Source organism: Gopherus evgoodei, chromosome 6, assembly GCF_007399415.2.
Source record: "Gopherus evgoodei ecotype Sinaloan lineage chromosome 6, rGopEvg1_v1.p, whole genome shotgun sequence".
Taxonomy (NCBI): domain Eukaryota; kingdom Metazoa; phylum Chordata; order Testudines; family Testudinidae; genus Gopherus; species Gopherus evgoodei.
In genome coordinates this window covers 132263304-132284816 of record NC_044327.1, presented here as the reverse complement: position 1 = coordinate 132284816, position 21513 = coordinate 132263304, and the positions used below count along the sequence as shown (strand labels likewise).

At 45.3% G+C, this 21513-nt stretch overlaps 2 protein-coding genes across 5 annotated transcripts in view; one reads left to right on the top strand and one right to left on the bottom strand.

The window, feature by feature from the left end:
• DNAI1 (dynein axonemal intermediate chain 1) overlaps positions 1-1729 on the bottom strand; it is a 321188-nt gene extending 319459 nt beyond the window's left edge. For both annotated transcript variants that reach the window (XM_030567426.1, XM_030567427.1), the window contains exon 1: positions 1623-1729. In XM_030567426.1, coding sequence (XP_030423286.1) covers positions 1623-1655 — 33 coding nt within the window. In that variant the 5' untranslated portion in view covers positions 1656-1729. The remainder of the gene's footprint in view (positions 1-1622) is intronic.
• A 388-nt stretch (positions 1730-2117) lies between these two features.
• The window catches only part of FAM219A (family with sequence similarity 219 member A), a 156213-nt gene continuing 136817 nt past the window's right edge, over positions 2118-21513 (top strand). For 2 of the 3 annotated variants that reach the window (XM_030565816.1, XM_030565815.1), the window contains exon 1: positions 2124-2222. In XM_030565816.1, the coding sequence (XP_030421676.1) occupies positions 2163-2222 (60 nt within the window). In that variant the 5' untranslated portion in view covers positions 2124-2162. Of the gene's footprint in view, positions 2223-21513 lie in introns of all 3 variants that reach the window. The other variant, XM_030565817.1, reaches the window with a different exon arrangement.

The window sequence follows — 21513 nt, the reverse complement described above, 5'->3', positions numbered from 1 at the left end:
TGGAGTACCTGCAGCGCTGGGAGAGCTCTCTCCCAGCACAGGTGCTGCGACCACACTCGCACTTCAAAGCGCTGCCGCGGGAGCACTCCCGCGGCAGTGCTTTGGAGTTTTGAGTGTAGCCAAGCCCTTTGTCTGATGACAACTGAGATATTAGGCCGTAGCTCTGAGATTTAATGGTGAGAAGTAATGATGTGCTGCAATGATAGACTGATAAAATGGTGTAAGTGCATGTCATGGTGATGTGACTGAACAGTGATGTCATGTGATGTAAGGTACTAATGTCATGGCATAGACCTCTGATGTCCTGCTGCGGTGTGATGATGAGGATCATGATATCGGGGACAGAGCAGGCATTTCCTGCTGCGGTGTGATGGTGAGCTGATGTCAGTAAGTGAAGAAGTGATCTCATGCTGTGGTGTGATGGTGAGGTGATGTCATGGGGCAGAGCAGTGATGTCATGCTGTGGTGTGATGGTGAGGTGATGTCATGGGGCAGAGCAGTGATGTCATGCTGCGGTGTGATGGTGAGGTGATGTCAGGGGGCAGAGCAGTGATGTCATGCTGCGGTGTGATGGTGAGGTGATGTCAGGGGGCAGAGCAGTGATGTCATGCTGCGGCGTGATGGTGAGGTGATGTCAGGGGGCAGAGCAGTGATGTCATGCTGCGGCGTGATGGTGAGGTGATGTCATGGGGCAGAGCAGTGATGTCATGCTGCGGCGTGATGGTGAGGTGATGTCAGGGGGCAGAGCAGTGATGTCATGCTGCGGCGTGATGGTGAGGTGATGTCAGGGGGCAGAGCAGTGATGTCATGCTGTGTTGTGATGGTGAGGTGATGTCATGGGGCAGAGCAGTGATGTCATGCTGCGGTGTGATGGTGAGGTGATGTCAGGGGGCAGAGCAGTGATGTCATGCTGCGGTGTGATGGTGAGGTGATGTCAGGGGGCAGAGCAGTGATGTCATGCTGCGGTGTGATGGTGAGGTGATGTCAGGGGGCAGAGCAGTGATGTCATGCTGCGGTGTGATGGTGAGGTGATGTCATGGGGCAGAGCAGTGATGTCATGCTGTGGTGTGATGGTGAGGTGATGTCATGGGGCAGAGCAGTGATGTCATGCTGTGGTGTGATGGTGAGGTGATGTCAGGGGGCTGAGCAGTGATGTCATGCTGCGGTGTGATGGTGAGGTGATGTCAGGGGGCAGAGCAGTGATGTCATGCTGCGGTGTGATGGTGAGGTGATGTCATGGGGCAGAGCAGTGATGTCATGCTGTGGTGTGATGGTGAGGTGATGTCATGGGGCAGAGCAGTGATGTCATGCTGTGGTGTGATGGTGAGGTGATGTCAGGGGGCTGAGCAGTGATGTCATGCTGCGGTGTGATGGTGTGGTGATGTCAGGGGGCTGAGAAGTGATGTCATGCTGCGGCGTGATGGTGAGGTGATGTCAGGGGGCAGAGCAGTGATGTCATGCTGCGGTGTGATGGTGAGGTGATGTCAGGGGGCAGAGCAGTGATGTCATGCTGCGGTGTGATGGTGAGGTGATGTCATGGGGCAGAGCAGTGATGTCATGCTGTGGTGTGATGGTGAGGTGATATCATGCTTTACACGGTTACCCCATGGACTGGCACTTACCTGACGGCTCTTGTACGGCACCTTAGGCGGCATGGCGGCAACTGTCCCTCCGGCTCCAAGTCTCCGACTCCTCGCTCGCTCCTTTCCCTGCTCGCAACCAGTTGCCGGAAGTTGATACTAGTATCTATGGCAACGGGCCGGAAGTGCCTCTCTGCTAATCCACATTCAGACTGGGCTGTGGTGTTTCCCCCCCGCGGAGAGAGAATGGTACGTCCCACCCCGCCGGAAGGGAAGTCCCCAACGGAGGGAGGGGCGGGGCTTTCTTCCCATCCGGGCTCTCGGGCCGGCTCATTTGCCCCGCCCCTTCATGAATAGCGCAGCAGGGCAGGGCGCGTCTCATGAATAATGCATGAGGAGGCGGGGCGGCGGGTCCCGGACCCGGAAGTGGAGCGGCTGAGTCACCCGGCAGCGCGGCTGGCTGGGATGAGGCAGCAGCAGCGGCAGCAGCGAGCGGCGGGCGCGTCCCTGCGACACTGAGGCGCCCGGCCCCGGCCCCAGCCCCGGAGCGACCCGCCCGGGCCGCCCCGCCCCGCCGGCACCATGATGGAGGAGATAGACCGGTTCCAGGTGCCCACCGTGCGCGCCGAGATGCAGCCGCTGGTGAGGGGCGGGCGGGCGGGCGGGGCCGGGGCGACCCGGGCGGGGGCTGCCGCCGCCTCACGCCTGTCCTCGGGGGCCCCGCCCTGGGCAGCCAGCGCTGTCACTCGGGGGGGGTCTAACCCCCGGGGGGGCCCTGCAGGCTGGGGGAGCCCCTTATCCTCCCCCCCCCAGAGCCTGGGCCCCCTGGAACTCAGCGGCGAAAGGGGGGGATGTGAGGGGGACGAGGGGCCACCCACCGGCATCCCCTGCGCTTCCCATTGCAGGGGTCGCAGCCAGGCCCTGCTGTCCCCGGGGGGCCGGGGCTGGGGCGCTCCGCCTGTCCCCGGGGTGGGGGGGGGCAGGGCTGCTAGCGAGACGGGATGTTTTGGGGTCCCCGGTGTCCGCCTGGCCGATGATGTCATCCCTTCGTAAGCTGCACTGGGGTGGGGGGGCGAGACAGCTGCTTGTGGGCCCGCAGGCAGCAGTGGTGGGGGCCGCTCTGGTGACGACACCTGGTTGTGCCGGTGTCTGTGTCATGATTCAACTCTCCCAAATCTCTGAGGCGTGACACTGGGGGGAGCTGGGAGCCAAGGTCTGCCCCTTGTTGTCCCTTTAGACCTGCCTCGGTTTCTGGCTGGCTTTGAGCGGAGGTAAGAGAAACCCGCCTGTTATGTAACATCAGGCGCCTGCGACTGGACCAGGACAGCCGTGGTGGTGGTACCTGAGAGCAGGAGTGGGCACTCAGGAGGCTGGTCATTGCCTGCTCTGGTAGCCGCTGGTGATTCTGGACAGGACCCGCACACTGACATTTGCAGGTGTTAGATTGTTGTGAGCATCCCACTCCTTGCTTGCTGCCCAACCTGTTAGTGAGCTGCAGATAGCTGATCACCAGGATGCTGTTTTTCATGTTACTTGTCCATCCACCTCACTGTGCTCTGAGGATAAGCCCAAATCTTAAGTGCTTAGGTGTGACTCGCAGGTTATCCCATGAGGAGCTGTTTATTTTCTCTGAGCAGGAATTGTAGTTGGTTCAGTGACTGTTTCTTACACAATAGGGATAGTTTTCCTTTCCTTGCCCCTAAATGATCATGCATCCCTATGCTTATATACTAAAGACAAAATAAGATTTATTATTTCTTTGAACTTGAATTCGATGCCTGACTTTTGCATGGATCTCGCTGTGTGCACTTGTATGTTTACGGAATGTAGAGGAGGTGTATTTCTGCCTCAAAGCACTTCGGTCACAGTAAGGAGCCTTAACTTGCTTATTCTGACTCACAGATTTTACTCAGACATATGACTTCATTTACATATATTTCTATAATATGGTATAAGGATTCTTTTCTTTAATGACTTTTTTAAAAATTAAAATGGACTTTTAACATGCTTGAGTGTTTTCTTTGCATTTAGCAGCACCACATGTGTTTTAACAGCAGCTGCAGTGTCATCCCTGGAACCAGAAATTCTAGTTATTACATGTACATCTCCTCTTACCCTCCTCCATTCAAGAGACTCTTATTATGATATACTGAAATTAATAATGTGTACAGGCATACATTTGACAGTATTTCACTACTGTTTGGCATATTGGGGTAAAGGCACAATTATGTTTAGCAGTGTCTATCTGCTTTATTTTGTTGTATACACATCTAGAATAAATCCTCTAGTATTTGGAATGATCTGACCAGATCAAAATCACTACTTTTTAAAATGTTTACGTATTCTACAAGCAGCCCATTAGGAGATCAAGATTTTGTGCATTGGATAGCTTTTCTTGCTACTTTTTTCAGTCAGCTGGTGTCACTGATACTTCTGTTGCTGTACTGAAGAGCCACAAGTAGAGAAACACACCTTAAAAGCAGAAATATGTGACTGTAAAACTGCAAAGCTTGGTAGTGGAACTTTGGGAAGGCCTGGATTAGAGCAGATGTCTTCAAACTTTCATGGAGTTGACCACATCTTACTAGACAGATGGTCTTGTGGCATATGTCCCCTCCAACATAATTGGGAAGGAAGATCAGATAACATCCCTGTGGCAGGTACAGCAATTAAATATGTTGAACAGTAAAAAGAAATAATTTACTGTGTTTTTAGCTGTCTTTCAATCTGATCAACAAGCTGGAAACAAAGTGTTGGCATGAGGTGAATAACCCATTCTCTGGACCAACTTTGATCAGTGGTCTGTCTTGGAAACCTTTAGAGTTAGATGAGCTAATGATATTGGAGACTGACAGGAACGTATCTTAAATAGGATATTTGTGTACAACAGGGCTTTGGAGCTGAGCGTGGAGCAGCTCCGGAGCAGTGGAGCTGCAGGTTTTTGCCTGGAGCTGGAGCACAGCTCCAAAGCCCTGGTATACAACACAGTTCATGGTCTGAAGCTGCAGATTATGCTCCATATTAAATTTAATAATGGTCATTCTCTGGGTAAAATTGCACTTAGGCAACTGTTTTCCTGAATAATTTAGGTACTGTACAAACACACTTGGCTTCTCTATCAAAAAATGCTTTGTTTGCATGCAGTGCATTTTTTACTGTTTGCATGGGTTTATTTCTATAGCGACTGGAAGTGAAAAATACACTTTTTTAACTCCAAAACTCAGGTGTGATTATATAAACAAAGAAAACTGAAATGATGGCTACAGCACAGTAAGACACCCAAGAGAGTTTCTGTAGACCAGGGAATACAGGCTGCCATGGTCTGATGTTTGCTTAAATGTGTGAAGTAAAACTTGCTAGTAGCTGTGGGTTTCTGAAGTGGAAGGTGATAGGGAAAGGTGTTTGGCTTGCAATGACAGTTCCTGGTCTCTCATCAAACAATTCCAAACCTGCCTTTCATTTTGTGAGCCCATCGTACAGCCTCATACTGCATTGTTTTGATGAGCAAGGCTCATTTCCTATCCTTGCTCTCCAACTGCACAGTGCAAAACACTTGAATGTATTTGCCCAGGTTTCTCTGCTGCTGGAAAGACACATTATCTCAGACACAAGCACTCTATCTTCCTCTCATTTGTGCCTGTCTCACGTTTACAGTGCTTTCATTTTCTTTGCTTAGGAGTGCTTTCTGTATGTTATGGGTGACACCCCCCGCCCCCCAGGAGCTCTAGGGATCCAGCAATACATGTTGCCTTGGTATTAAAGTGGAGACTTGCTAACCGACTGGCTCACTCAGAATTCTGATTTCCACTGGTCCAGTATGTAAAGGCCATCTCTGGTATCTGATTGCATGAGATCCCAGTATGAAATGTTTGAGAAGAGGTGGAAATAACTTAATTAAAAAAACAAGTACTTCTACAGGTCTCCTTAACAGTAGTCAATGGTGGACTTATTGGCAGGTTCATTTTAGCACTGAAGATTGTCCCATTAAAAATTTTAGTATTGAACGACTTCTTGTTTAGGGCTAAAGACACCCCACCATACTTCTGAATAATTTCTTACTGCAATCAGTATGTTACAAGATTATTCGGAAAACATAAATAATTGCTTGATGGACTTATTTACTTTTCAATGAAGGAGCCTGTATCAATGTTTGAAAGAACCAGCTTGGCCATCATCAGTGGCAGAGTGAAACTGACAAAGCTGTTCACCTGCACTCCCATCACCTTGTGCTTAGTTGCAAAATTAACACGTTTGTAAAAACTATTGGCAGTACCAGAGAAACAGTCTAAAACTTCAGCGGAGTGAGGGGGTCGGGGGTAGGGGAGGACATGGCTCTGAACGCAGAAGCTGGGATAAAGGTAGAAAAACAGACTACACACACAGTAGCTAGGAGGTTCTGTAGTGATAGGGAGTGGATAAAGGGGAGCTTGTTTCTCCCTTTCAGCACTCAGATTTGAGGCCAAGAATTTAGCAAGTTTCAAAAAGGGATTGAGCACTTATTTATATTAAGACTATCCAGAGTAATCATAATTAATTATACATTTTGGAAGAGATGTTAAACAGCATGCTTCAGGGTTTAAGCCAAGCTCTAACTGTTAGAGGCCAGGATAAGGTCTAACGTGTGGGGCAGATTACTCCACATCTGCCTATTGCAGGGCTTGCGTGCCTTCCTCTGAAGCAGCTGCTACTTGTCACTGTCAGAAAAAGGGTACTGGACCATTTGGACCTCCGGTCTGTTCCAGTGTGGAGCTGTTCCTTGGCTGAGATGGCTTAATATCTTTTTCACTTACTAGCTAGGGACTGATGAGAGAGAGCCATAGATTGCACCTTGGTTGGAATCCCAGCAGCTCAAGAGCAGACTAGCTTTCTCGCTACGGCATTACCCTTGGACATCACTGGTGGGCAAGGGCTCCCTCCTGCATTTGAATCAGTCTCTGACCACTACATGCCATTAGTTTTGTGATTCCTGGGTTACATGCCTCTTTCAGAAATAGAGACCAGGTGGGTGAAGCAATATCTTTTATTGAGCAAACTTCTGTTTAGTGAGAGACAAGCTTTCAAGCTTTACAGAGCTCTTCTTCAGGTGACCTGAAGTTCGTCCAGTAAAATATATTATCTCACCCACCTTGTCTGTTTAATATCCTGGGACTGACGTGGCTACAACACTCTTTCAGAAATATTCAGTTTCATGGCAGTGGAAGATGCTGCCCCATTTAAACAGCCCAGCAGGTTGAAGTGCTCTGCTCAATCACAGAAACAGGTGCAGAGGCAGAATTGAAATGAAACTTACGTCTATTTCTGAGTTGTGAAGAATATGTATTAAGTTTATAACAACCAACAAGCGTGCACTTTAATCTAGAAATCCATGATTAAATGGAGTCTTCCTGGCTCGTGATTTAACTCATGATTTAAATTGATTTGATTTAAATCAAATCTGCCCTGCTGTATGGTGGTAACTTTTGGCCATATCCTGTACCAAATCCAAATTGGTAAAAAGCACCACTTCTTAGTTCTTGCTTGTTCACTCTCATCTCTTGAAAAACATACAAGTAAACGAGAATCAGATGAGTGTTAGGAACAACTCAGTCCGAGAGGAGGACCTTTAGAAGAGTTTTCTTTCCTCTTCTTAGGAAACTCGTACGATAGTGGGGATGAAATCCAACTGCAGAGAATGTTTTATACTGAAATACCTTCCCTGTACCATCTAATTGTTCACATTTTTGCAGGCTGTTATATAGAAATAGGTGGGGTGCCACCTGTTTGGTTGATGCAGTATTTCAGGTGAAAATGAAATAGGGAGGGAGGAGTTGTGACCCATAAAGCAGTAGATTCTAACCCTATGCATACCCGTTCACTGCTGGATACAGTTGTTATACACTCATGACCGCACTGAACTCCTAGGATGTTTTGTTTTCTTGATCTGGCAGATAACTGCCCCCTGAGGTTTTTAAATTGGATACTGGGAGGGCTGGCGAGTCGGGGCTTGAAAGCTTTCTAAGCAGGAAGTGATCAATTCTGAAAGACCTGTCTTTTGGCTCATTGTGAACATTAAAATATTTTCTAACACGATTGACGCTGGTTCTTATATATGTTTATGGCCATGGAGGACTGCTAACATACTAAAAGCTTTTCAGAACCTTGAAGTTGTATAATTTAGTTAAAACAATTGACTTGTAGGGTCTGCATCAAGGTAAAGTATTTTCTCCAAAGGTCTTTCTTTGAGGTATGGTCACTTTCCAGAAGAGAAAATGAAGGCATAGACATGGAATGACTTGCCCAAGTTCATACAGAGAGTCAGTAGGGGAGCTGAGAAGAGAACACTGTCTGCCTGATTCCCAGCTCCACCTGCAAGGCTGCATTGCCTCTTTTAAAACAAGGAAGGTACCTTAGAACCCTGCTTCTTGTCTCTTCTCTTCAAGCAATTCACAAGGCTGATGCAGAGATTTTTTCCCCTCTCACAGCCCAGACCGTGTTGCCCCTTTGTTTGCGCATCAAAATCAAACTCGTTGTGCAAACCTTGAATGTGAGAACAACTCTGCTCATTCCTCTGCACTTGCTCTCCTCCCCCCCCCCAATTAAAAAAGAAAACAAAGAAGTTGAAGCAGAAATCTAAAATGGACCAAATTAAAAATCTGATGTACATAAACTGCCTTCTGGATCAGATGGGTAGCATATCAAGTGGGGGTATCCCGCCTCTGGCAGCGACCAATACCAGAAGTGAGCATTGAGAACCTTGACAGTAGGAGAGCTGTTTGCCTCTCTTCACTAAAAGTGTTCCTTTACTGTAGAGTTTTTGTCAAATATGCTGATTTCTGGACTTCTGAAAATCCTCTCCTTTGAGAAGACGGTTACGGTGTATTTGCAGCTCCATCTCTTCAGACTGAACCACAGAATGGCTGCCACAGTTCTACCTAAAAACTAATTCACCTTAGCTTGACAGTGTATTGGCCTGCGTCTCCAGTCTGATGTGAAATTAGGAGGCAGGTGTAGCATTTAGAGGCTTTCAGAAAAAAAAATATGGCTGTTCTTAGAAAGTTGTCTGAAGCCTTTCCAACCAGCGCACACTCCAAAACTGAAGTTGATTCTGAAGGTTAATTATCACCTGTCTGCCATGGGCTATAGTATGCTGTCTCTTGCCCGCTGACTTTCTAGCTTGACGATAGCTGGAGCTGTAACTGTAGCGCAGGGACTGAGGAACTCACACATCCATTTTGTTTTCCTGAAATAACTTCTGTTTACAGTGAAGGTTTTAAAAAATAATCAATATCTAATGCTGGTTTTGTTCTAATTATTGAGCATGTAGCTGAGAGGACCAAACCTTGCCCAGCCACGGGTTGCATTGGCAACTTGCCGCAAGCTCGAGGGCTGCACCTAATTAATATAAAATGAAATCAACTCCAGCAGTCCCTGTCTGCTGTGATCAAGGTGAGGCATTGCCTGCTGGGATCTGTGGTCACCGTGGGGAGTTGTTCATTAACAATGAGGTCAGTTGCAGGACTTGTTGCAGAACAGCAGAATTTGGCCCACAGGCTGTACCCTGGCCAGCCCTGTCATAGAATCCCAGAATGAACCCCTTTCAGAGTGCCATGCAATCAAGACCATGGGGAATCCTTCTCTCCTCTGCTCAGCATGGATGAGCGCCTTGTGAATCCTGCAGACTCTCATGACCCTGCTTGACCTGATCTACAAATCTGCAGTTCTCATCTTATAACTGCACAATACTGTTGTACACCAAGAAAAAGAATTAAGTTTTAGAATTCAAGCTAGGTACAGCGGGGAGCAATTACAATAGGGAAGAGACTGAGAGAGAACGGTGGACAATGGCCAGTAGCTTTATGAAGTATAAGCAGATGTGCAAGATGGGACTGTGTGGCAGTATTCTCAATATTGTCAAGCAAAGACGGAAGGAACTGTTAAGGGGATTGGGCAGGCTAATATTCTAGCAAGCCTGTTTCCCTTCTATAGTCCCTTCCTGCTGTTACCATATCTCTGTTCTGACGTATCTAGCAATCTCTTCACACTGTCCTACTTAGAAAGTAACTTACTGTAGATTTTGATACTGTGAAATGGTTCTGTTCCTGTTGGGTGGTGCGGGAGGAAGGAGAAGACTTCTGACCACCTGTGGTTATAAACATTTCCATGGCACTTCTCCCAAAACTGGAGATTTGTTCTGATACACTTAACACAACTTCTCTTGTGCTTTGGAGACTTTTGGCCTCTGCTGCAGAGGTGGCTGCATTTCATTTGCCAGAAACTGGGAATGGGTGACAGGGGATAGACCACCTGATGTTTACCTGTTCTGTTCATTCCCTCTGTAGCCACTGTTGGAAGACAGGATACAAGGCTAGATGGACCATTGATCTGACCCAGTATGATTGTTTTTATTCCATAACTGTAGTTTGTGATCTTTGTAGACAAGGCATTATGAAGATTCAGATTTTAAATGGTTCTCCCTGGAATCTTGTGTACCTCGACCAAAATTTATAATATGCCTTCCCCACTCTGATGCACTCACAACTGAAGGAAACAATGTGTCCCCAGTTCAAACCTCTGCAGAATGCTGACTTGTCTGGTTACCTCAACATCTCCATGATAAGTTTCTTTCACTGTTTGTAGTCATGTTCAGGTCTCTTTCCTGAGAGGTTACGATTAATGTAGAATCCAGCAATGTGTATCAGTGGTTCAGTCTATTCCTTCCAATATGAGTTACCTCATCTGTCAATTCTGAATTTCATCTATCAAATTGCCCATTCGCTTAGCTTTGTTTAGGTCCCTGAAGTTTTTCTCACTCTTTCGTGATTTTGACTAACCAATGTCACCCTACTTCTGTAAACACTTTCCCAGATCATTGACATTTATATAATACATTAATCCTAGTACAGACCCTTGTTGTGCACTGAAGTTAACCTCTTGTCATACTGAAAACTGACCAATTATTCCTGCATTTTCTTAGCCAATTTCTATTCTTTGACAGTACTTTATCTTGCCCTAGGATGACTGTTTCTAATAGTATCAGAGGGGTAGCTGTGTTAGTCTGGATCTGTTTCTAATAGCTTCTTTTTGGAAAATATAATATGCTGTCAGCCAGTTCTCTTCTGTCCACTGTTTTGTGGGCATGCTTTACAATTCGGGTAGATTAGAGAGACATCTTCCTCTACAGAAGCTGCACTAGTTTGCACTTATGATATGTTGCAATGAGTGTTCAATAAAAAGCTAATAACTGAAAGCAGAGTTGTATAAAACAATTGTTTACAGTACAAATTATTTGTTTATATAATTATGAAGTGACAAATGCAAAAGGTCAGCAGTTTCCTAGTAATGAAATAAAATTCACTGGTTTGTGATTCCCAGGATCAGCCCAGTGCTCCTATAAGACAGGTTTATCATCTTGTTTGTTCCTCTGGTAGAACAGCTGAGTTTAGTGAGACTTCATATTTTTTGTTAGCTCAGCAACTTCAGTTAAATTCCTTCAGAACTCTTGGATGTCTACCAGTTGTTGCTTTTTAACGCCCTTTGCTCTTGAAGTCAATGGGCTCTGGATCAAGTCTTAACTTATCTTTGCCATTTATACATGGGGAGAGGGAGGAGTTGGGTTCAGCATCCCTCTGGAAAAACTACAGTACTTTTCTTCTGATCTATTCAGAGATCCCCAGCAGCAATTCGAAACTGACGATTGGTGGATTTCACTACTACTGATGGAGGTTCTCACTAGCAGCCCTGAAACTGACTAGTCTTCAGAAAGTCCTTTCCAGTATAGAATATGTGCAACATTGACACCTTGCCTTTCTCTCTCTCTCCGCCCCCTCCCCCCCAGTAAAACCCCAACCAACAAAAAATTACCCTAGAATAAATTAACATTAAAGAAAAGTACAATAATTAACAAACCCTGAACTCAAACCCTACCCATGCAGAGTTTTTACACCAAAAATGGAGAAATGCCAGAAGCTCCACAAAGCACGCTGGGGACCTTGCTGCTGCTATCGATGTTTATGTGGAATGTGCTCAGATACTATGTTAATAGGTTGCAGAATAAAACCCTAGGAGTCTTTTGCTCTTCTGAGTCATACTTGGCAAAACTGTGTTGCAGCAGAGGCACTGGAAATATTTTTAGATTCAGGAGGACAATACTGCATTGACTTTCATTTGGAAGGTTTGCTTTGCATTCATATGGGGTAGGAACTTGATTTTTCTTTTTCTTCTTAAAAAGGTGAAAACCTAAATTTTGCTATGCTAGAATATGATCTCTCAGCTCTCCAGAGAAAGCTCCCAGCTCACTGTGGGTGAGTGGATTTTTCTACCCTTCAGTAAATCTGTTCCACATGGCTTTCGTACACCACCTTAGACACTTAAGGTGACCAGATGTCCCGATTTTAATAGGGACAGTCCCAATTTTGGGGTCTTTTTCTTATATAGGCTCCTATTACCTCCCACCCACATTCTGATTTTTCACACTTGCTGTCTGGTATCCCATAGACACTAGAAGTGCAAAGAAGTCCTTTCTTCCTGCATTTTGCAATATTTGTTCCCATCTTATGTTACTATGTCTGTTTTCTGCTTCTCATGTAGGATAAATTTGATGCAGGAATAGTAGCTGGCAGATTTTCAAACAGTGAGCAATCAGTGAGATGAGTATTTGTGTTGATTTATTAGTTCTCACAGATAAACCAAAGGTAGGACGATCTTTCTAATCAAAGGCTTCCTAACATTCTTAGAAATTTGTAGGAACAAATATTTGTTGTGAGGAAAGATTTTTCCCTCAGAGGTTATGGTTTTCTAGACCTTTATCATTTTTGTTTCTCTTCTCCAGTTTGTCCACATCTTTCCTGAAATGTGGCACCCAGAATGGGGGACAATACTCCAGTTGAGGCCTAATTAGCCTGGGGGGAAAAATTTCTTTTGAATTGGATGTGAATTTAATTCAAAAGAAGAGTTGACTTTCAGTTATTTAACCAGTTGATTGGGATTGTGTGTGGTCTCCCCAGACTTGCATCTTCCTTGCCTCCTAAATGAATTAATTTAAGATAGCTACTCTATTCAATTCTAATTCATATCTGGAGGAGTGAAGCTGTTGTAGGTTGTGAAAAGAAGACCCCATTATTATTTTCTACCTGGAAGGTGAGGGGGTGAAGATGCAAGGGAAAATTATTCCCTAGCCTTAAGGAACTGAGTGGCTAACGCACAGGACTGGGGGTAGAAATTGGCACTTTATTTCTTCTTCTGCCACAGACTTTCTAGGGCAGTGTTTCTCAAACTGGGGTAGGGAAAGCCCCTGGTGGGCCTGGCTGGTTTGTTTACCTGCCCCATCCGCAGGTCCAACCGATTGCAGCTCCCACTGGCCAATGCTTCGGGCCAATGGGGACTGCTGGAAGCAGCGTGGGCCAAGGGACATACTGACCGCCGCTTCCAGCAGCTCCTATCGGCCTGCAGCTGCGAATCGTGGCCACTGGGAGCCATGATCAGCGGGCCTGTGGATGGGCAGGTAAACAACCGGCCTGGCCCGCCGGGGCTTTCCCTACACAAGCGGTGACCTCAGTTTGAGAAACACTGTTCTAGGATCTTGGGTAGATCACTTCAGTCTCTCAGCCACATAAACACTCTCTTTTAGAGGCAATCTCATGTGGGATTTATAGACTCATAGACTCTAGGACTGGAAGGGACCTCGAGAGGTCATCTCATGGCAGGACCAAATACTGTCTAGACCATCCCTAATAGACATTTATCTAACCTACTCTTAAATATCTCCAGAGATGGAGATTCCACAACTTCCCTAGGCAATCCATTCCAGTGTTTAGCTACCCTGACAGTTACGAACTTTTTCCTAATGTCCAACCTAAATCTCCCTTGCTGCAGTTTAAGCCCATTGCTTCTGGTTCTTCATTGGAGGCTAAGGTGAACAAGGTTTCTCCCTCCTCCTGATGACACCCTTTTAGATACCTGAAAACTGCTATCGTGTCCCCTCTCAGTCTTCTCTTTTCCAAACTAAACAAACCCAATTCCTTCAGCCTTCCTTCATAGGTCATGTTCTCAAGACCTTTAATCATTCTTGTTGCTCTTCTCTGGACCCTCTCCAATTTCTCCACATCTTTCTTGAAATGCGGTGCCCAGAACTGGACACAATACTCCAGTTGAGGCCTAACCAGCGCAGAGTAAAGCGGAAGAATGACTTCTCATGTCTTGTTTACAGCACACCTGTTAATGCATCCCAGAATCATGTTTGCTTTTTTTGCAACAGTATCACACTGTTGACTCATATTAAGCTTGTGGTCTACTATGACCCCTAGATCTCTTTCTGCCATACTCCTTCCTAGACAGTCTCTTCCCATTCTGTATGTGTGAAACTGATTGTTCCTTCCTAAGTGGAGCACTTTGCATTTATCTTTATTGAACTTCATCCTGTTTACCTCAGACCATTTCTCCATTTTGTCCAGATCATTTTGAATTTTGACCCTGTCCTCCAAAGCAGTTGTAATCCCTCCCAGTTTGGTATCGTCCGCAAACTTAATAAGCGTACTTTCTATGCCAACATCTAAATCATTGATGAAGATATTGAACAGAATCGGTCCCAAAACAGACCCCTGCGGAACCCCACTTGTTATACCTTTCCAGCAGGATTCGGAGCCATTAACAACTACTCTCTGAGTACAGTTATCCAGCCAGTTATGCACCCACCTTATAGTAGCCCCATCTAAATTGTACTTTCCTAGTTTATCTATAAGAATATCATGCGAGACCGTATCAAATGCCTTACTAAAGTCTAGGTATATCACATCCACCGCTTCTCCCTTATCCACAAGGCTCGTTATCCTATCAAAGAACGCTATCAGATTAGTTGGACACGATTTGTTCTTTACAAATCCATGCTGGCTATTCCCTATCACCTTACCACCTTCCAAGTGTTTGCAGATGATTTCTTTGATTACCTGCTCCATTATCTTCCCTGGCACAGAAGTTAAACTAACTGGTCTGTAGTTTCCTGGGTTGTTTTTATTTCCCTTTTCATAGATGGGCACTATATTTGCCCCCTTCCAGTCTTCTGGAATCTCCCCCGTCTCTCATGATTTCCCAAAGATAATAGCTAGAGGCTCAGATACCTCTTCTATTAACTCCTTGAGTATTCTAGGATGCATTTCATCAGGCCCTGGTGACTTGCAGGCATCTAACTTTTCTAAGTGATTTTTTACTTGCTCTTTTTTTTATTTTCTCTTCTAAACCTACCCTCTTCCCGTAAGCATTCACTATACTAGACATTCCTTCAGACTTCTCAGTGAAGACCGAAACAAAGAAGTCATTAAGCATCTCTGCCATTTCCAAGTCTCCCGTTACTGTTTCCCCCTCCTCATTGAGCAGTGGGCCTACCCTGTCCTTAGTCTTCCTCTTGCTTCTAATGTATTGATAAAAAGTCTTCTTGTTTCCCTTTATTCCCATAGCTAGTTTGAGTTCATTCTGTGCTTTTTGCTTTTCTAATCTTGCCTCTGCATTCCTGTGTTATTTGCCTATATTCATCCTTCGTGATCTGACCTAGTTTCCATTTTTTATATGCCGCCTTTTTATTTTGTAGGTCACGCAAGATCTCAAGGGTAAGCCAGGGTGGTCTTTTGCCACATTTTCTATCTTTCCTAACCATCGGAATAACTTGCTTTTGGGCCCTTAATAGCGTCCCTTTGAAAAACTGCCAACTTTCCTCAGTTGTTTTTCCCCTCAGTCTTAATTCCCATGGGACCTTACCTATCAGCTCTCTTGAGGTTACCAAAATCCGCCTTCCTGAAATCCATTGTCTCTATTCTGCTGTACTCCCTTCTTCCCTTCCTTAGAATTGCAAATTCTATGATTTCATGATCACTTTCACCCAAGCGTCCTTCTACTTTCAAATTCTCAACAAGTTCCTCCCTATTTGTTAAAATCAAGTCTAGAACAGCTTTCCCCCAGTAGCTTTTTCAACTTTCTGAAATAAAAAGTTGTCTGCAATGCAGTCCAGGAACTTATTGGATAGTCTGTGCCCCGCGGTGTTATTTTCCCAACATATATCTGGATAGTTGAAGTCCTCCATCACCACCAAATCTTGGGCTTTGGATGATTTTGTTAGTTGTTTGAAAAAAGCCTCATCCACCTCTTCCACCTGATTAGGTGGCCTGTAATAGACTCCCAGCACGACATCACCTGTGTTTTTTACCCCTTTTAGCCTAACCCAGAGACTCTCCACACTTCCGTCTCCTATGTCCATCTCCACCTCAGTCCAAGTGTGTACATTTTTAATATATAAGGCAACACCTCCTCCCTTTTTCCCCTGTCTATCCTTCCTGAGCAGACTATACCCATCCACACCAACATTCCAGTCGTGTGTATTATCCCACCAAGTTTCAGTAATGCCAATAATGTCATAGTTGTATTTATTTATTAGCACTTCCAGTTCCTCCTGCTTATTACCCATACTTCTTGCATTTATATCAAGGCATCTAAGATACTGGTTTGATCTTGCCTCCCAGCTTTGCCCTGACCCTCCTTCCTCTCTGCCATTATAGCCCGTGCTCCCTCCTGTTTCCAACCCATCTCCCAGGTCTTGTTCCCCACTTACCTGTGGGCTTTGCTCACCTGTCCCCGTCGAACCTAGTTTAAAGCCCTCCTTACTAGGTTAGCCAGTCTGTGCGCAAATAAGGCCTTTCCCTTCTTCGAAAGGTGAACACCATCTGTTCCAAGCAGTCCTTCCTCGAATAGCATCCCGTGGTCGAGGAAGCCAAAGCCCTCCTGGCGACACCATCTTCGCAGCCAGGCACTCACCTCCACGATGCATCTGTCTCTGCCCGGACCCCTACCTTCAACGGGAAGAATCGAAGAGAATACCACCTGCGCTCCAAACTCCTTAACCCGTACTCCCAGAGCCCTGTAGTCACTCTTGATCTGCTCAGTGTCACACCTCGCAGTATCATTTGTGCCCACATGGATGAGTAGCATGGGGTAGTAGTCAGAAGGCCGGATAATCCTCGACAATGCCTCTGTAACATCTCGGATACGGGCCCCTGGCAGGCAGCATACCTCCCGGGATGAACGGTCAGGGCGACAGATGGGTGTTTCCGTCCCCCTCAGCAGGCTTAAATATATTGCTTGTAAAGTGGTTAGCACAATATAAATATCTAGGTAGTTAAAAATTCACCGTTTTGGGTGGTGAGGGTAATCTACATAAAAATATGCAGGGTAGGCAGGGGTACTGTGTGCCAACACTTCCTAACTTCTGAGTTCTTTGTATAACCTGCCACCACTTCCTATATAAAGCACGTGTGTGACCCATTCTGTATTCTGTGACTAACCTCTTACAGCGACATCACGAAGATATTAAGTTGGCAACTGGTAAACCTCTTGCCAGTTTCAGTTGGCCCCCAGTTCTGTGCTCAGCCTATTAGAGAGAGTCTGGGCGAAGGTCGTTAAAACTGCTTTGGATCAGCTGTTAGAGTTTTCCCCTGACATTTCCAAAGGAAGTTTTAGGTTTCTTGGCCAGATTCATGCAGTGTGTGCTTCTAAGTTCTCTTAATGTACCCTTCTCTTTTTCCTTCTTCTTTAACATCCTTGTGCTGTAAGCTGTGGCCTAGAGACACACAAGTATCTTCACTGCTTGTCAATAACTTACTTGTCAATTTTCTTAATAAAAAAAGTGTAGGGGGGAGGGGCGGGAAGGAAGTTGTGTTCCTAAATTCCCCGTCTTCCCTCAATGTACCTACCCCAAACTCTGAGCATGTTTGCCCCCACCTCATGAGTGAAACTCTAAGCCCTGAATGTGAGCTGGGTGTCGTCATCCTGGGTTCTGTGCACTTGTCTGCAATTGCCTAGCTTAGAGCTCCTGTAGCTTCCCTCTCTACCAATGGTCTAGGTTAATATGAACAGATTAACCTTTCAGTCTCTGTAGGGTTCATTCTAATCAGTCCAGTAGACTCTTGTCTTTTCTTAGAATCCTAGCAGCGTGGCAATTCATCTTGCACCTGGCATTCTGTATGTGGTGCAAATGAGAGCACAGCTTGTGCATTTCAATGTACTTTGACGCTAAAATTAGTTGCTGTGTCAGTTCTCAGGGTGCCCATGGCTGAGTGTCACCTTATTTCCCCTGCCTCCAGGAAGAGAGAGACTTGCTTGTGCTTAACTAGGTGTCATCTCCCTGACACTTCTAGTCAGTTTAGCTACCCAAATAATCTCTTCCGGGCCCTCGTCTTGCTTTGCAGTTAACAATAGGTGCACCCCAGTCCTTGAACCCACTTCAAAGCATTCTCCTGTGAAATTCCGCTGCTCCTGTCACTGGCTGTTCACAGTAATACCAGGTGAACTGTCCCCAAAGGGACAGTGCACACACCAGCTGCTTTCATTCAACTGAGGATCAGCTCCTATATGACATCACAGCATTGAGCTTTGTTTATAATGAAAATAATCATAAGTTTTTATTATCAAAGATTAAGATTCAAGAGATAATGAGTAAGGATAATAGGAACGAAAGGTTACTTATAAAACCGAAGTATAACATGCTTTCTAGAGATGATACTTAATAGACTAGCCATCTGTGTAAAACAGCAGTTCTGAAACTTCATTGCACCGTGACCCCTTCTGACAACAAAAATTACTACACAACCCCGGAATGAGGACCGATGCCTGATCCTGCCAGAGTCCCTCCACTCCAGGTTGAGGAGGCAAAGCCAAAGCTCAAGCCCCACAACTTGGGGTTGGGGGGCAAAGCCCAAGGGCTTCACTCCAGGCAGAGAGCCTGTAACCTCAGCCCTGCTACCCAGGGCTTAAGCTGAAACCTGAGTCCCACCTCCCAGGGCTGAAGCTTCCAACCCAGGCAGTGGGGCTTGGGCTTTGGCTTCGGGGCCAGGCCCCAGCAAGTCTAACACCAGCCCTGGTGACCCCATTAAAACAGGGTCATGACCCACTTCACGTTGAGAACCTCTGGTCTAAACGCATTCCTATCTCACCCAAATGTCCTTTACAGAGCCTCCAACTAGAGCAGGTTGGGATCCTGTTTTCATGAATTGTAATCACACTGCGTGATTATTTTCAAAGGTGCAATATATGAGTGTTATTTTGCCACCACCGTATATCCTCCCCTCCAAATTCATTGTTGTCCCCAGAATCCAGCTGACCACGCCCCCCTTTCTCCTGGGTTTATTCTCTGGTATGTTGACTTCATGTTGATTTCACGTCCTCCTGTTGACTTCATTGCAAACAGAGCTTCCATTGCATTAGCTTACAGTGGCTAATTTACACGTGCTCCGAGACAGACGGGGAATAGATATGGCTGTGTCTGGCAAAATCTGTGTATCACTCCTGTCTTGGATATAGACTTTAAACACGTTTTCAGTACGTATACACAACTCTTTAAATAGCATCCGTTCAAACATCTCGCAATGTCTGAGGATCAGTGTGACATAAGATTTTAGAAGAGCTTCATGTGACCTTCTTTGGACATATCCTGTGAAAGCAGTATTTTAGGTGTAGTGAGTTGCTCAGGCCTGTTGGGAGGAAAAAAAGATCAGGGTTGGTGTGGGTCCACTGCTCAATGGAGAGGTGAGCTGGTAACGGAAGATGATAGGAAGGCAGAGCTACTCAGTGCCTACTTTGCTTCAGCCTTCTCACAAAAAATAAGTCATGACTAGCAAAGTTACCATAGACAATAAAGGAGAAGAGATGCAGATCAGGATAAGTAAAGAACACGTCAGATCTTCTGACCAATTTGAATGAATTCAACTCAGCGAGGCTTGATGCTATTCACCCAAGGGTACTGAAGGAATTAGCTGAAGAAATCTCTGAGCCAATGGCAATAATATTTGCAAACTCATGGACAGCAGAAGAGGTCCTGGAAAGCTGGAGAAGGTCTAATGTATTACTCGTCTTTAAAAAGGGAGAAAAGGAGGAGCCAGGGAGCTATGGACCAGCCAGCCTGACTTTAATACCTGGGAAGCTACTGGAGCAATGCATAAAACATTCAGTTTGTGAACACCTGGAAGCTGAAGGGGTGATTATTAGCAGTCAGCATGGATTTACTAGGAACAAATTGTGCCAAATCTGCTTGATTTCCTTCGTTGACAGGATAACTGGTTTGGTGGATAGGGGGAATGCCGTGGGTGTAACATATCTGGACTTCAGCAAGGCTTTTGATGCAGTCCCCCATGAACTTCAGATAAGTTAGCGGGCTTGGCAGAACTACCATTAAGTGGATACATAACTGGCTAAATAACTGCAAACAAAGAGTAACTACTAATGGAATGATGTCAGATTGGAGGGAGGGCTCAAGTGGGGCTTCACAGGGATCAGTTCTGGGTTTGATGTTTAACATCTTTATTAATAACCCAGCTGTAGGTATAGAGAGCATACTGATCAAATTTGCAGATGACGACATATAGGTTGGGGGGTTGCCAATACTTTGGAGGATGGAGCTAAAATTCAGAGGGATCTTGATAAATAGAAGACCTGAACTACAGACAACAAAATAAAATTCAACAAAGACAAACATAAGGTGCTACACTTAGGGAGGAAAAACCAAATATGGAATGGGGTATAACTGGATTGGCAGCAGCACTGCCAAGAAGTGATCCATCACAACTCCCAGATCCTAACCTCAATATGAGTCAGCAATGCAATACTGTTGCAAAAAAACAAATGGAATTTTAGATTGTATTAACAGAGGCATAGAATGCAAGTCATGGGAGGAGATAGTACCACTCTACTCAGCACTGGTTAGGTCTCAGCTGGAGTAGTGTCCAGTTTTGGTCAATATATAGAAAGAATTGAGAGAAACTGGAAAGGATCCAGAGGTGAGCAACAAAGATGATCAAAGGGGTGGAATGCAAGCCATATGAGCAAAGGCTGAAGGAAATAGTCATGTTTTGTTTGGAAAAGAGAAAATTAAGGAAGGACATGATAGCGATCTTCAAATACTTGAAAGGCTGCCATAAAAAAGATGGAGAAAAGTTGTTCTCTCTTGCCAAAGAGAGCAGGACAAGAGGTAATGGAGTCAAACTACAGCGTGGCAGATTTAGATTATCCTGATATTTAAACTTCCTAACTGTAAGAACAGTGGAACAGATTGCCTAGGGAGGTTGTGGAAACTTCTTCACTGGAGGCTTTCAAAAGGAGACTGGATAGCCATCTGTTTTGGATGGTTTAGACACAACAAATCCTGCATCTTGGCAGCGGGTTAGACTAGATGACCCTTGTGGTCCCATCTGACCCTGTGATTGTGAGAGTTACTGTTTTACAAAACAGTGACACATTTTTCAGTTGGCATTGAGGTGCTCTTAGGGTTACAGTTACATACTTGTTAGATCCTGGCTCGTTTATCTGTATGTTCCAGCAGAGAAAATGATCATTGTTTCCTGCCCCAAGTCAACATAAGCTTCTGTATTATCATGGTGAGAGCAAGTAGATTGATCACTGGCTTCTTAACAGCTTGCTGCAGGTTTTGGAAGCGCCTATGGGACTGGGGAAGGTTACTTTTCTGTTGACCTCTCCTAGGCCTTGTTTTCTAACAAATTGTGTACTTTGTTTTTTACTATCAGTCAACTGCTTGTGAGTTTAGTCCCTTCCCCGTCTCTAAGACATCAGCAAGTGTATTAAATGATTGTCATGATGGGGCACCCCTTTTTCCATATCTGCAGGACTCTTAATGCAAGTTTAGAACGGCACTTATTCCTCCACACATCTGCTGTGCCTGTGCTGATTTTCTCAGAGTAAAAAAGTGTGTGAGTTTTCCTCTCCTGTTTTATTTTCCCCTCTCCCAACTGAATGAAATGAGCTGGGTCACCAAAAGCATGTTGGTACTTGGTAAAATGTTATGGTCTTGTCTACGCTTCAAGGGTTTGCTTGTAGAGCTGTACCAGCAAATCTCCTAGTGGAAATGGAGCTTATACTGGCAAGAGTTCTTTTACCATTATAGCTTAAACCAGTTTCCAGATTGGAA